General features: G+C 36.8%; 1 protein-coding gene across 8 annotated transcripts in view; it reads left to right on the forward strand.

Annotated features, from left to right (window-relative positions):
• Positions 1-17,283, forward strand: part of LOC111512666 (Protein phosphatase Slingshot) — a 389,035-nt gene that overhangs the window by 288,721 nt on the left and 83,031 nt on the right. For all 8 annotated transcript variants that reach the window (XM_074175278.1, XM_074175275.1, XM_074175279.1 and 5 more), the window contains one exon: positions 7,056-7,260. In XM_074175278.1, coding sequence (XP_074031379.1) covers positions 7,056-7,260 — 205 coding nt within the window. The remainder of the gene's footprint in view (positions 1-7,055; positions 7,261-17,283) is intronic.

The raw sequence follows: 17,283 nt of genomic DNA on the forward strand, positions 1-17,283 counted from the left end.
GCAAAGGGCAGACCTTACTGATAGGCCTGACGAAGACACCTTCTTGGGAGCGAAGTTTCACGGCACGGACCCTCTGGTCAGAGCCAGGAATGATTTCCACAATTCGGGCCAATGGCCACTTCAGTGGTGGGACATTATCTTCCTTTAATAAAACTAACTCATTAATTTCTAAATTTTTGGAAGGAGACAGCCATTTTGGCCGATTTTGCAACCGGTTGAGGTATTCGACAGTCCATCTTTTCCAAAAAAACTGTTGTATCTGGGAACACCTCTGCCAGAATGTCAGTCTATTTTGGGGTAAGTGGGTAGTATCTAATTCAGGATAAGAGGTTAAGCTACGACCTATCAGAAAGTGGCCAGGAGTCAGGACTCCTAGATCCCGCGGATCACTCGAAATGGGACATAACGGTCTAGAATTTAGGATGGCTTCAATTTGTGCCAGCACAGTACTGAACTCTTCGAAGGTGAACTGAGAATTTCCAATAATGCGATAAAGGTGCTGCTTGGCTCCTTTTACTGCAGCTTCCCACAGACCTCCCCAATGAGGACTGCGAGGCGGTATGAATTTCCATTCAAACCCAGTTTCGGATGCGAAAACCTTCAAGGATTCGGACAGTTGGGACTTGGCGAAAAATTCGCGCAATTCTCGAAGGTGATTTCTTGCACCTACGTAGTTTGTAGCGTTGTCGCTGTGGATTACAGCAGGAATTCCTCTACGGGATATGAAACGTTTTAGGGTTAAGAGAAACGCTTCACTGGACAAGGAGGAGACTAACTCCAAATGCACAGCCTTGGTAGCCATACACACGAAGACAGCCATGTAACATTTAATAGTCGGTGCCTTTCTGAGGCGCGAGGACTTTATTAAGAAAGGACCACCGTAGTCTACTCCTACCTTCTCAAAAGGTCTAGAAAGAGTGACACGATCAGGAGGTAAATCGGACATAATCTGTTGAGCCGCTACGGCTCGGAACCGGAAACAATTCATGCATTCATGAATTACTCTTTTTACTTCCCTGATTCCATTCAGAGGCCAATATTGTAAACGAACATTAGCAAGGACAGTTTGGGCACCAGCGTGACCCAACCGGATATGCTCCCTTTTGAGTAGGAGGGACACTACATAATTTTTTGCAGGGAGAAGTATGGGGTGTTTTTGGGATTCAGGGACGTCTGCGTGACGCAAACGCCCTCCGACGCAAATGAGACCTTGCTCATTCAGGAAGGGATTGAGAGCTAATATACTTTTGTCAGAAATTGATTTCGAGGATTTTAACGCTGAAATTTCTTTAGAAAAATATTGGGACTGTAAATTGCGAAGGACCAGCACTAAGGCAGAATTTATCTCAAATATGGATAAAGGACCGGACAACTTGGTCTCCTTATTTTTAGAATTGGATAAAAAACGTGAAACATATGCTACTGAGTGTAGTAATTTGTTAAAGGAAGAGAATCTCTGGAATATTTCATTCCAAAATTCGTCTTTAACTTGAGTGCTTGTCACTAGCACTTGCAGCTTGTTTGTCTTCTGCTCAGGTATAGCACTTGTAGGGGGTTTCAAAATAAATTTAGACAATTCCAAATTTATTTCGGAGAGGAAATCAGGACCGTGCCACCACAATTCTGAATTCAGGAGATCAAGAGCTAATACTCCCCTAGAAAGTAAGTCAGCGGGATTTTTAGAAGAACGAACGTGTCTCCATTGAGCTTGTGGCAGGGAAGTTTGAATTTGGGACACTCGGTTGGCCACGAAGGTGTGCCAACGGGATGGATGGGACTGAATCCAGTGCAGAGCTATCTGCGAATCAGTCCACAAATTTACAGATTCGAAAACTAAGTTTTCGACAAAGATTTGGATAACCTTTTTTGCTAGTTTGGTGAGCAATACCATCGCACACAATTCCAGACGAGGAATTGAAACAGTTTTCAGCGGTGCTACTCTGGATTTGGAAGTGACTAAGAGAGATGTGACGGTATCATCGGAATAAGTGGTTCTGAAGTACAAACAGGCACCGTAAGCACGTTCGCTGCTGTCAGCGAACCCGTGGATTTGGATTTGTTCAATGGACTTTGAGGAAAACAAACATCGAGGAATTTTAAGAAATTTTAGGGATTCAATTGAATTGATGAATCCCTTCCATTCTTGGAACAATTCAACAGGAAGCGGTTCGTCCCAGGAGATTTTTGCTAACCAAAGTTTTTGCAGGAAAATTTTAGCAAGAACTATGAACGGGCCCAGAAAGCCTACCGGGTCAAACATTTGAGCAGTGATTGATAACGCTTTGCGCTTAGACGGAGTATCATTACAATAAATTTTCGGTAGAGAAACTGCTAAGTTGTCAGAACAGGGATTCCAAGATAAACCTAACACCTTGCTAGGGTTGTCTTCCATTTTTATTTCGTATTGGAGTGGATCAGGATCTTCACAATATTTTTCTCTGAACTGTGAAGAATTGGATGACCACTTGTGCAGTTTGAAACCTGCAGAATTCAACAAACTATTGAGTTGATGATAAGAATCTTCTAACTCGGAAAGGGAATCGGTGCCATGGAGCACATCGTCCACGTACGTCTGTTTCAATAATGCCCGTTTGGCTAACGGGAAACCTTTACAATTGGAAGCGAGCTCCTTCAAAACTCTAGTTGCTAAAAAAGAGGAGGAAGTGACTCCATAAGTCACGGTGGAAAGTTGAATGCATTTTAGCTCTTCTTGGGGGGAGTTTCTCCACAGGATGTTCTGGAGATGTCTTTGCGATGGATTCATTTTAACCTGGCGGTACATTTTCTCAATGTCGCAGGTCAGGACATAAGAATGCTGACGGAAACGGCAAAATATATCATACAAGTCTGGCTGTACTTGATAACCCTTGTGTAGAAGATCATTCAAAGAAAATCCAGTAGAAGTTTTAGTGGAGCCATCGAAAACTACTCTGAGTTTCGTGGTTTCACTGGACTCCTTGATAACGCAGTGATGCGGAAGGAAATATTTTATCTCAGCGGATTTGTCGGTGGGATTGAATGGAACATATGTGGCATGTTTCAATGACACATATTCATCAATGAAATTTTTATAAGCGGAAAATAATTCTTGATTATTTTGGAGCCGTTTCTCTAAATTGGTAAATCGCCTTTTTGCAATATGGAAGGAATCCCCAAGAGGAATCTTTTCAGTGGGGCATTTGAACGGAAAATCTACTTGGAACGTCCCATCTTTGTGACGCACATGCGTTTGAATAAAAATTTGTTCAGCAAGCTCTCCGTCTGCTGATAAGAACTTAGACTTTGGAAGCTCTTCGACTTCCCAGAATCTAGAAAGAATTTCACCTAATGAATCTGTGGATTCGCAGGCATTTTGGCAAAGAAGTGAAACCTTGCCGTGTTTCGGAACCCTCTGAGGAGGCAATTGTCCTCCAATAATCCAGCCGAGCCTCGTCAGCTGAAGGGTAGGAAGTTTGGGACCTAGCCTGTGGATTTGTGGCAGTAAAATGTCGTAATAGGCGTCAGCGCCCAGGAGAACATCCACATCGGATGGAATGTGAAATTCTGGATCAGCAAGTCTGAATTCTGACGGAATATTCAAGCTATTTTTGTTTAGCGGAATTCTAGGTAATTTGGAAGTGATTACCGGGAGTATTGCACAAGACACCTTGAGGCTAAAATTCTCATGAGTATTGGAACGGATAACAATATCTAACATTTTGTTAGAAACAGTAGGAGTGCATCTTATGCCGGAAAATTGAAGTTGATTGTCGTAAGTTTTATTATTCAATTTTCTTACGAATTTTTCAGAAGCGAAGGAACATTGACTGCCGTTGTCTAGAATCAGCCTAGCTTTAACGGGATAACCGTTTTCGGAAAGAACATCTACTACGGTTGTGGCTAATAGAATTTCATGATCTTCTTTACCAACAAGAAGTGCGGATGGCATCGAAGATGCCGGAGTAATTGCCTGAGGTTCGGGCTCAAGGGCTCGGAAGTGCGCCGTATTGTCAGCATTTTGAGTGGGAGGATTAAGGGGAGACGAACGCCAATTTTGACTGGGACTTGTAGTTTGAACTAATTTCGGAATTGCCCCCGTACTACCGTGAGGCCTGGGACTATCTCTCGGACTATTATTTGAATTTTGGGAATTTTTTGGAACATGACCTTGGGAAGAGTTTCTGTGAAGTAGTGTGTGGTGTTTTCTACCACATAGGGTACAACTTTTAGACTTACACTCGGTCAGCAGGTGTTTGCCACCCAGACAGTTAAAACAGAGGGCCAAGGACCTAAGAAAACTGTATTTTTCATCAGTACTAATTTTGGAAAATTTATAACATTTATAAATATCATGTTCAGGGACCTTACAGAACCAACAAATTCGACCTTTACTGGTCGGGAAACTACCATTTACATGTAACGCGGTTTTTGAACCTGTCCTTGAGAACTTTTCTGATTTTAATTCATGCGACGCGGAATGAGAGGAAGGAGTCAAGGATTCTAAAGCACTGCATCTGGCCTCAATGATTTGAAAAAATTCCTTTAAAGTAGGATTCATTTTTAAATCTCTACTGGACTGGTACTCCTTTTTAGTACCGTAATCTAACTTTTTCATGACAGCATTAAGAATAATTAAATCCCAATGTTCAATTGGGCATTTCAAATTTTTCAAGGCATCCAAGTTCTTTCGAATATTTACTAAAAAGTCTCTGAGGGAGGAAGAAGTACATTTTGTAATGTTCGGACAATCCATTATAGAATTTAAATGTGAATTTATAATAGCTAAATTATTTTCGTACCTTTTTTCTAAAATATTTATTGCAATTTGGAAATTTTCATTTGTGATTTCAAGTGACTCAATGAGACACAAAGGCTCTCCTTTCATATAAGAACGCAAATAAATTAATCTTTGAACATCAGTTAAGGAATTGTTATTTTTTATCAAAGCAGTAAACAATTGATAAAACGGCGCCCATTTTGCATAATCACCCTCAAATTGGGGTATGGAAATTTGAGGAAGTTTTACTCGTCCACCTTGTTCATTTAAGGCAGGCACGGATTGCATACTATTTGAAATGGAAAGGGCAGACAGAGAGGTGGAAGGAATGGTTAAACTGTGAATCCTTTTTTTAAAACTTGCAACGGATAAATCAAAATTATTTTGTAAACTATCTCTATCTTCTGTATCAGATTTTTCTGGGTCTAATTCCTCAATTTCATCCTGAGCACTGATATACTTAGTAATTTCACTTTCTAAATTATCTAATTTAGTTTGAAGGAGAAACAAATCATTTTCGGACTCTAAATTCTGAGTAGCCCAAGTTTGAGTTCGTGTAATCGCGGCTTTAGCATTTTTTCTTTGTTTCTTTAAGGACTGCATTGTGTGTTTTGAATTAAGAAATCGTAAAGTTGTCTATAGTCTAAATGATACAACTATTCTAAAATGGAAAGAACCACGCAGGATTCTGTGGACGAACACTATGCTCTGCCTTTCGCGACGTAGATTTAAATTTTTACTTACGGCACAAACTTTTTCGACACTGAAAAATTAGCGTAAATGTTCTTGCTAACGTTGGGAACACGTAAAGTTTTTACACAATGCAATAACCGCACTAGAACATAGGTCATAAATCAACTCAATCAAAATATCCGTGTGCGAAAAATATCACTAAACAATGTATCAAGAAAATTGCATGGAAAAAATCAATATGCAGTAAATCAAATATGCGATAAATTAAAATGTACAGCAAATCAAACTGGTATAGTCGACTTCATTTAAAATTTTATTTCATAAATAAATCGCTACGGGAAGAAAGGGCTGCGAAATTTTAAATACGGCCCTGGAGTATGAAATTGATTACTTTAAATTAATTTTTTCGACGAAAGAAAAAAATCAACTCTTTTCAGAGCCGTTCCTGAAAGGACTCAATCAAATTATTTCAAATAAAGCCGACTCTAATAGGAGAGAGCAAATGCCAAAACAAAGATTTCTTTCTTTTTGGATACGTAAGAAATGCCCAACAATATCTTAAATTAAGTCAAACTGTAAGAAGAAATAATCGGCAGCAAACTGAAACATCAAATATGAATTTATACAAGAGTTTTTGAATGTTAACACTACGCTGCGCGCGGTGGAAATGTTTTCTGGAGCGAATCGTTACTGTTCAGTTGACGATATCCTCTATTGGAACTGGAACTTGGAAATTGTATTTTTGTAATACAACTAGGAAATCCGAATAATCGAAAAGAAGCAATGTTGTTTTTGCAACATTAATCGAAGAACGAACTGTTCAGCATCCGGCTCGAAGGACCATATGATCGGGATGGGTTTAATTGCCCTTTCTCGAACACGGGGGAGTTATAATCAACTTCGATATTAGTGGACTGGATTCCTTGTAGGTTGCTGGTTTTGAATAAATCGACGCTGAATCAGTTCGTTAACTAAATATATTTACAATCCTTAGCAGCTACCATCTCACAAAATCGTAGGACATACAAGTAACATTGGGCGTTGGCAAAATGCTTCTCATAAGATAGTCTGTGTTTAAATTACTTACAAAACGTTTCCTTCTTCAAGACACACTATGCACAATGTACCACTAATATATGCAAATTCACCTTCCTTTACTTATTAACTTGGAAAAAATACAAACGCCGAAATTATTCGAGCGTCGTGGATAAATTGAAAAATGAAGAGACTAAATCTCAGTAGGAGAAAGAAAAGTCAGTTAGGTTTCACTACCTCGGAGGACAATCTCGGAATGCGTTGTACCTCTCTCGGTTCTTTTTGGGAATTTTTAATCGCCACATGTCGACCGATAAGGGAAAGGGGCGATGTTTCTGGAATTCTGGGAATTCGTTGAAGGAAGGTTTACAGATGTAGGAGTTGGAAAGCAATAAATGAATTGACAGAGCGCGTTCAGGGATGGATTAAGCACAATTTAAGTTGGAACTGAATAACTAATAAAGGATCAGAAGAAGCTTGTTGGAAACTGTGTTTCCAACACATACCAATCTCGATTCGAGTTGTTGCTGGTTCCTCTGGACTATCTATAAAATGCATTTTTTTGTTTCAGCCTCAGCGAGTGTTACTTTGCGGGCAAGGGCACAGCTTTGGTGTTGCCGGACGCCGACGCCAATTCAAAGGCGTCCGGCACCGGTGGCTCAACGTCCAGCAGTCGTTTTGGGACTGCAAGTGTCGCCGCCCAAGGCAGCAGCAACATCCAGAAACATCTGCAGTCTATGTTTTACTTGCTCAGGCCGGAGGAAACGCTTAAAATGGTAAGCTTTCTTGTGCACATATTTTTTATGCTTCATTTGAACCAGTTGTACAGAAATATACAACAAAAAGGGTCAGGTGCAACGATTACTTTGAGTAAATGAAAAATTTTCTCGTTGATTGTGTCCCTCAATTTTTGGGAGAGTTTATTCATTATTACCTCCGAGGGTGAGGAAGAGCCGAGACCTGTAGGTTAGTAATAATATATTTTGCAAAAAAAGAGATAGGCTGCAAACAAGTATTGAAACAAATTGTTACTGAAATTGTGCCAACAAATAATAGGTACCAAAACATTTCATCCAGACTACAAATAGCGAATCAAAAATTAAAGGAAATCAATGAACTATGATCTGAATTCTCCCATGGGTGATAACAATGTTACAAAAGACAACAGTATCGAAAGACAAAATGAAGGGTGAAAATACTTACGGTTCTCAATGAAACTAAAGAGGAATCGGTAATGGAACAAATTGCAAAAGACAGTACGCTAGGTACAAGAAAATTGTTTCCTACAACAAATGAGAGTCGTACAAGCTCTAATCTTTATAAGACTCTAATTAGGATTCACTTATTGCAAGAACTAAATGAAGACTGCTTTGATCGTCCCATGCAGTTTTGCGAAATGTATGTTTTTCGGATGGTGTAGTTAATCATTAAATTGTTACTGGGCCGATAGCAATCTCAGGTTATTCATAAACAAACAAAACTCTTAAAAGTTCATCGTGTGAATTGGTATTTCTGAAAATTCTCTTGTGTGCCTCTTAAACGGTACTCCTCCAAATTACTCAAAAAATGCACGTGATGATCTAAACGACAGGTTTTCAGATCACTGGAGAAGACAGAGAGGCGAAATGAGAGAGGGCTCAGGCGATTTTAGATGTGATTTAGGTACTTATCTGCTTGGTGACAACGATATAATAATTGGAAAATACGTCTGTCAAGAGACAAGGAGAGTCGGGTTCCAGGTCGTGTTACATTTTTCCAGTTGTTTTTTTCATATGCATACCGCAAATCTAATATTTTGTATTTATACTACACATGCTAAAACTTTTCACACTTTTTCGCCGTCCTGTATGAACTGTTCCGAATTGAGTCGTCTTTTAAGTATCTCTATTCGTAAATCATTATTTTGAAATATACTTTGATGCAATTCTGCATCTTTTATCTTGGGTCGTGCACAACACACATCGATAAACAGTTTAACCTTTTGTCAGTCGTAAACGTTCCTATAATATCTTATTGAACTGTCTAGTAAAGTAGAGGCTTATGCGAGACTGAAGTAAGTATATAGGAAGTAGGTCACTATGTACTACCTACTCGTACGGTGAAAACGGATACTCTTGGGAGAGAGAAAATCCTAATGGATCTATTCAAGAGCCGGTATTTGGGCAAAATTCCCTCGGGGAGAGCTTTTCTAAGTAGGTCATATTATGGTCGATCCTTAGGTTTTATATAGTTTACGCATCCAATCGTCAAAGCGCACTGGAGTGTGTTTTTTTTTAATTGTCTCTGAACCTGTCAATACTGCTACTGATTAAGGCTTTTTAATTATCATATGATAACTTAATTTGTTCTCTATTATACTATAAATATCGGAGAATTTCATGTGGACTCTTTATTTACCTCAGTCAGGCTTCTAAAAACAAATGAACTGATGTAGTTTATTAGTCATTGGGCTATGTCTGAAGACTGGCAGTAAACAAATCTAAAGAAATGAACTTTAAATGTTCAAGCCAGTCTCGGATATACCTACACAGTAGGTTGAATGAACTGACTCCTTTCAGAAAACAACTACTCCACTGGCTAATACCATGAACGGCGTTAGATTATATCCGACAGACGTCAGTGCAGGAATCTTCACAGAAAATTTCCTGCAGAGGAATCGGGCAAATTTCGGATATGCAGTTGGTTAGTACCTTGTCCACTAGATGGAGACACATTTTTGTTGTTCGCTCCAACTTAAAGACGAGGAGTGAAATACTCTGAAAGAATTTCTATTTTCAATTTTGGAATATCACTATCCTGCACTGACGAGTGGCTAATAAGCCCGAAACCGGTCTGCAAGTGTGCCCGTTCCAAAATTGAGGGTCGACTCTTTCAGTTATATTGTCAATTGCATATGCAGGAAATTTTCTGTGAAGATTCCTGCACTGACGCCTGTCGGATATAATCCAACGCCGTTCGTGGTATTAGCCAGTGGAGTATTTTTTTCCTGATAGGCCTCAGTCCATTCAACCTACTGTGTAGGTATATTCGAGCCTGGCTTGAACATTCAAAGTTCATTTCTTTAGATTTAATATAGTTCCTTTCGATCATCAAATAAAGACGCGTTGTCATGGAATTTTCTTTGATTTACACATGTTTTCCCCAGAGTACCTGTCAGATGATGATTGGATTACCTTTCCAAAACTTCACCAGGAATATGAAATGAGTGTAAAGCACCTCTGTGGAAAAATCCGGTAACTCCATAGTAACTCCCATCAATGAAAAAGCTTTTCAACCGAATGTTGAAAAAATTTATCGAAGACTTATAGGGAGAATTCTGGAAAAACAACCACAAGAGGCGGCACAGAGACAGTTGCAACCATAAGGAAAAGGAAATTAACATGAAGTGTGACTGCACACACTGAAAAATACTCGAATTAGTCAAATAATCCAATCAATAGAAACGAAGTCACGCCCACTACGGATGGAATAAAAAACCGGAAACTCAAAACCTGAACAATGTAGTATACGTTGAGAGGATAACTATATGGCCCTAGTCTTTGATTACTATCTACAACCAAGCTTAGCAAAAAACATATTGTGCGATATTCTTGAGTCACATAACCTCGAATCACTGGTAATGCAACCTACTCGTATTGCAAATATAAAGGGTAAAACAATATATTATTACAAACACAAAAATGCGTTGCTTGGAAACCTCTAATATAAACTATTCTTTCGAACGATTTTGGGAACATTTCTCATTTGTATTTGAAGCTTCTTTTCCCAAAACTTTCATAAAGTCGAAATCACCTCGAGTATCTGTCCCCTGGTACACCCATCAACTCAAATCCTAATGAAAAAATCAACGATAATTTATCTATGAGTTGCACAACTTCGCGTTTTCAACTTAATCATTCCTTCTCCTTTCACCTCTACCGACATAGAAGAAATAGTAGGAGATTTAAAAAAACAAGAAATCTACCGGAAAAGATGAAGTCCCAGTCTATCTCCTGAAAAAGTGTGCTTCAGACATAGCACCTTACTTTCATTTATCCTGAATAAATCAATTGAATTAGGACAATTTCCAAGTCGCCTAAAAATATCGTTAGAGACACCTATTTACAAAAAAGGAGATAAAATGTCCCCCATGAACTACAGACCTATTGCGCTTCTGAGCACTTTATCAAAGGTTCTAGAAAAAGGTATATAAAAAAGAATAAATAGCTTTCTATGTAAGTTTGATATAATGAATAAAAAACAACATGGATTCAGGAAGGCCATTCCACTGAAACGGCAAAAATTGAGTTCATACAAATAATAAACGAAAAACTAGAGAGGAAAGAATCCATTATTGGACTTTTCTTCGACCTGTCACGTGCATTCGACATGCTAAACTTTGATTTCATCGTTACAACAATAAATGCATTTGGGATTCGTGGAAGCATATCACAATGGATCCGTTCATTGCTAGAAGGTCGTAAGCTAATAGTGAAAATTAGTGAACAAACTTGCGATGATTACTTAATCGACACTGGTATTCCCCAGGGGAGCGTTCCCGGCCCCTTAATTTTCTAGTGTTCATCAATGACCTTCCTGATTACATAAATGACGGAGAGGTTTTTATGTTCGCAGACGATACATCTATAACGGTATCCAGCACAGATACAAATGAGCTACTCAGAAAAACAAATAACGTTATTCTCCAATTTAATAATTGGTGTAAAAAGAACTGTTTGATCATAAATTATTCCAAAACCATTGCGGTTCAATTCCAGAGATCCAAAATAGGAAAACTTTCCACAGAACAACTAAACATTAATAATCAGACAATAATATTTCAAGAAAGTTGCAAATTTCTAGGTACAATTGTTGATGGTAATCTCAGATGGGAAAAATGCATCATTATGATCTGCTCCAAATTGAAATCTGTTTTAAAATCTGTTTTTCCGTTAATCAGCTGTCGCCCCCATACGAACGACGACTCTCAGAAGTTGAGAAACTTGTGCGAGCTAAGGACTAACGAGGTCTTACCTTTTAACGTGTGATTCCTAACACTACTTCGCAATTAAAAATCTGATAAGTTGCTTTGATGCGGAGGGTATAATTTCTGTGTACTATCCATTGGTTTACTCGACCATAAGTTATAACATTGTAGTTTATGGTTTGGCCACCGATAGTACCAGTCTTTTTAGCACAATAAAGGATAATTCGCCTGATGTTCCATTTGGATTATCGAGGATCCTGCAGAAATATCTTCAAAGAGGAAAAACTTCTAACTTTCACGAGTATTTATTTATACAAACTTCTGATTCACACCTACATTCACAAAAACAGTCTCATGCAAAATTAAAAATTTCACAACTATCAAACTCGCAAAAAAAACGAATTCAGACTAGAACTAGCCACATATAACAATTACAAAAAATTCCCAAAATATGCAGGCGCCAATTTCTACAATTTATCACCACATGAATCGAAAAACCAATCGAACCTTTTCGGATTCAAGCCCAAACTGAAATATTTTCTGCTCCTGAATGCATTCTATGATATAAAGGAATTCACGATGTGGTGTCAGAGTTCTATTGACGATTTTAATTCTATTGGATAGTTTTATATAAGTATTCTTATATTTTACGGACATTAATAATTGTAACAGTAAGCAAAATGTAACTATGGTATTTTAACTTGTCAGTCCAATGTTTAATTAGTGTCTGATCATTAAACTTCTATCTGTCTATCTACCGAAATTGAAGGCGAAAAGTCAGACATACAAATCTACAGAATACAACCAACAAATCTGAAAAATAGTTTTGACACGGTGCATACAAGTATTCCCACTTGAAAGCGACTCATACACCCCTTCTGACGTCACACATACTTTTGGTGTATACAATTGCATGTTTAAATTTCTATCGTTTCTATCAGTTTATAAAATTGCCTTAGTACCTTAGTGCCTTAGATAATAAGTTTAAATTGAAAGGATATATTTTTAGGAGAGATTAATTTTTGGGAAAGATAGGTTTTGGCTTTCTACTAGTCCATCTTCATACATAAAAATATGGGAATCTTTAAAAGAAAGAAAGGAAGTAATCAATTTCAAAAATTAACTCTACATCGGATATCTACCAGTGAGTATGACTGTGTTCCACGTAAGTAAAATTTTACTTCTTTCATTTATTATATTGTGTAGAAATCCTGTGAATGATACCTGATTCGATTACATTACGAATGTTTAGAATACAAACGCAATAGAGAAAAGTTTTTTTCATATAATTCAATGTTTATATGAAAATAGCTGCTTTGAGAGGGCTTTTTTTCTTCCAGTTTGTGTCTGAAAGTTACTTTGCATGATCGACACATCTTTGTATAGAGTTTATTTTTGGAATTGATTTCTTCCTTCCTTTCTTTGATGGAGTAGATGGAGAACCTTTCTTTCCCAATCTGAGAAAATATATATCGATATAAACGTTTTTCGTTTCTGAAAAACAATTAATATTTTTGTGTTGACTATCCTTCAACGCTATCGGTCAACGCGGTATTCTTTCAAAACATGAACTCAACATAACGAAAATTCTTTTTACATTCTCTTCAGGAGTTATGCATGTTTTACCGCCTCTCATAACGAAGAGAAGTCACGTAAGCAACAAACACAATGTGTAATCAAAGTTTGTTGTTATAAATCCATGTATAAATATTTATATTTATGATAATTCATCGACATATCAGTCGATAATTCAGAGAATTCAAGTTGGTTATTTATGGTGAGCATACATTATCTATCTGAGCGGTGTAATTTACTTTCAGGGACATGTGGGGTTGTTAACTTTGAGTGTTTGATATTGAGTGAAATATTATTCTAATTGTTGTTAATCTTTTGAGAATCAGTGAACGTATGAGGCTTGTACTCACTTCGAATGGTTCTACTTTTGTTCTTCGTGGCTTTGCCAATTCTATAGGTCTAAAGTATTCAAGCATGTTAGAAATCACACGTTAAAAGGTAAGACCTCGTTAGTCCTTAGCTCGCACAAGTTTCTCAACTTCTGAGAGTTGTCGTTCGTATGGGGGCTACAGCTGATTAACGGAAAAACAGATTTTAAACTGATTTTTAAACAGATTAATTTCATTATCTCAAATTTCAATTATTTGAGTTGACCCGTTCAAAAAAGGGGGGAATTTAAGAAATGCACTGCATAACTCAACTGACATAAACGCCAAAAAATTATGAAATCATTATGTCATCGAACTCAATGTCCATGCTCCTGCTTTCCACTGCTGAAAATTCGAGGGTAGATAATGGAAAAGTAATGCCGAAACAGAACGCGGCTTTTATTTCATCAATGCCGCAAACTGGTATATTACTCACTAGTAAAACATGCAGTGGGTTCTTCAGATGCGGTTTTTCCGAATGTCATCGATAAAATAAGATAATTATGTGAGTTCGGTAGCAGTTCTTTCAAATGACATGTTTTACGGTATTATTGTAATGAACCCTAGAGCTCTGGGAGTCAGATGGGCTCATCTTAATCATTCGCAATAGAACTAAAAACAAGCAACGATTAAAGTATGAAGGATTAACCTTATATTTTGAAGGATTTATTCAGTCGGTACGCGAGGGGATGAGCATGTGTTTTTGCAAATCGGCTGCAATACATACTTTGAAAGTAATATTTTTAAACTTATGGTCTCACATACAATTTTGATTTTACTGTTCTGATTGTTTTAACCATATTCAACACGAAATTGAATATTCAGTTAAAGTCAGTAAAATAATTATTCAAAAATTGAAAGAGATAGAAAAGTTTACTATCCCATGTTGCCACAATGAATTTGATTTCAACGGGAGTTGATGATTCTATTACATTCCATGTGTTTTCGGATTAACTTTATTATTATAATAATGTAAATTGATAGGCGCCAATGAGTCTCGTGTTCTGTATGTCTGTACTCTTGTTGCTAAATCAACCATAAATTTACAGAAAAAAGTATGTTTTCCATCCTGGGTTGGAGACGACAATTTTTCAATTAGGTTAAAATTCCAGATTATTTTACCATTTCTATAACTTACCAGGTTTATACGGTTCCCTTTCCTCTAAGTAATTCAGTTTTAGTTGACGATCAATGTCATTCAAGTTGGTGAATGTTTTAGATTTCAGTTGTACAGAATGGACTAATTTGGACACTTTCAATGGGAAACTCCTGTTTTCAAACTAGTTGGATGAAAACTGATGGCTGTGTCTAAGGGTCAAATTTTATGACAAACTCAATGGTGAAAACCGCATATCGATATCTATCAACGTTTCTGAGTTTATAGACATATGGTTTTCGAAAATGTGCATTTTCGAAAAGTTTCTGTAACTCTTTTCCTGTCAAAAATTTCTCGTTTCTATGAAACATCAATGTTTCTATGAGATATCGATAGTTATTGATGGAAAACTATATTTTAATTAGACATCCTGTATATTTCTGCATATTTCCATCATGCTTAAATTTTTCTTTCCAAAAATGTAGCACACTTGATGTTTTGAAATACAGAGCTTTTAGATTTTTTCATGTAGACTTTCAAATGCACACTTTGATCAAGTAGGCTTTGGACGATGCGGTGATAAAACAGTATGCAAATCTTTAATGGTAGCTGTCAAATTTTGATTTAAACAGTGAATACGCTCTTCAATTAGTGGTTTTAGTTCCATTTTCAAACGCATTCGCAATGGAGTATAAGAATTATAAAAAATGAGATATAATAGTCTGTTTTATACAAACCGGGGAAAATGCAGAAGCAGCAAGCAATTTGTATCACGAGAGGTATCCAGTGAAAATTTATGGTGGTCAATGAACCTTTTTCCTGAAGTACGAAAAATCCCTCACTAGCAGCGCTAGTAGTTCGGTGGGGACAAACACTGTCTAATCCTCATATAAACATATTATGGTAAAGTACAATTAAAAAAGAATGTTTTTAACACAAGAAGATGTTCCTGGAGCAAAACTAAAATTTGTAACTGCAAAGTATACAGACTCTCGTCTCGTCTTGTCTCGTCTGTATACTAACCTGTCTATTCTTTAAATTTCTTTTACTACAGCGGTAGATTCAAACTGTAGTAAAAGAAATTTAAAATAATTATGAATTTCAGATTTATTTCCGAGTGGAATATGAATCAAATATAGATGGTAGTGAAATGAATTTAATTAAATATAATAAATGAATATAGTTTAATAAACGATTGAAGTTATATCTCATTCTAATCAATGGTAATTAACTATGAAAAGTTTACTATTCATTTCATGTTTAAAGAATTCATATGAATATTTATTTATTTTTTGCACTGTTAAATCCATTCTTCTCGAAGCATGTATCCATTTCTTACATGTAACCTTATTGATATGAGGTTTTATAAATGGTATAAAAACCGGATAATCGATATCCGGAAGGGATATTGATGTTGTTCATGTGTTTGTGTCCTGTCAATAGCCTGACCAGAACTCTAGTTGATCGCCTATTCAGACTTAGTAGGTACTCTCCGTGAATTTTGGCGATGGCTCTTTAATGAACTCAACTAGTGCTGCCTCTCGTGACACGTTCGCTGTACTATTCTCAGGAAAAAGGTTCATTCGGAAAGAAAATGCCAAAATTATATGAATCAAATAGGGATAAGGAGTTGGAAGAAAAAGTCGTTTTGGGAGCTGTTGAAAATATCCCACTCTCTCTCTAGCACAACATCAAGTGTGCTACATTTTTTGAAAGGTAATTTCAAGCTCTTTTGAAATATGCAGGAATATACAGGGTGTCTCATTAAAAAATAGTTTTCCATCAGTAACTATTGATAACTCATTTGAAAACATTAGTTTCTTACACCATTGAATTCTACGTAAAAGAATGCTTTGAAAATGTTTTCTTCGAAATTTTTGGCGGGAAAAAAGTTACAGCAACTTTTCGAAAATGTGCATTTTCGATGCTGTAACTCAGAAACGTTGATAGATATCAATATGCGGTTTTCACCATTAGGTTTGTCATAAAATTTGACCTGCAGACTTAGTCATCAGTTATCGTCTATCTAGTGTGAAAACAGGAGTTTCCCTTTGAAAGTTTCCAGTTTGGCTCCTTTCTGTTCTAGCAGTTATACATTCTCTCGATCTTTAAGATTGTCAGTTTGTTAAACTCTGCTTTATGTCATATTAGCTTCTCCTGATTTGTTCAGGATGAGAGAATATGAATGTGAAACATTTCACTGTGTAAAGTATTATATTCTATTGAAAATATGACGTAATCTAATGATCCATCAATTTCACTGACACATTTAACCATTTTCCGGGTGACACTTTCTCATTGCACAATGACTATTAACATGCATTGGCTTGCCGTTACAATCAATCAAGAATTATGACAAAACAATTGTTGTAATGGAAATAGAGGAAATATGTGAACCAATGGTTATCGTTGGAGTCAAGAGTGATACGATTTAAATTAGGTATTTTTATTGCGAAAGTAAGAATGAAATTTGAATATATATTTCTAGATAATTCAGTGATTGTAGATAGACAGATAGATAGATAGATGGAATTTATTTATATTGTATATATGTCTTGAATGTCTTGAACTTTTATGAATGAAATAAAGATGCATAGAAACGCTGTTGTTTTCACCGATTCGCTTTTATTTTGTCAAAATCTCTCGACACGAAAAATGAGATAAGCCCAACTTTGTACACATGTTGATAGATGACACAAGAGTCGATTCCAGCGCCCCTGCGAATGGAATGCCGTATATCGCGTGTTTTCGTCAAAATATTTTCCATTGGTAGGAGTATAAGTGATTAACCATG

Source organism: Leptinotarsa decemlineata, unplaced genomic scaffold (genome assembly GCF_025532065.1).
Source record: "Leptinotarsa decemlineata unplaced genomic scaffold, Ldec_3_MD MMD2_tig00001019_RagTag_RagTag, whole genome shotgun sequence".
Taxonomy (NCBI): Eukaryota; Metazoa; Arthropoda; class Insecta; order Coleoptera; family Chrysomelidae; genus Leptinotarsa; species Leptinotarsa decemlineata.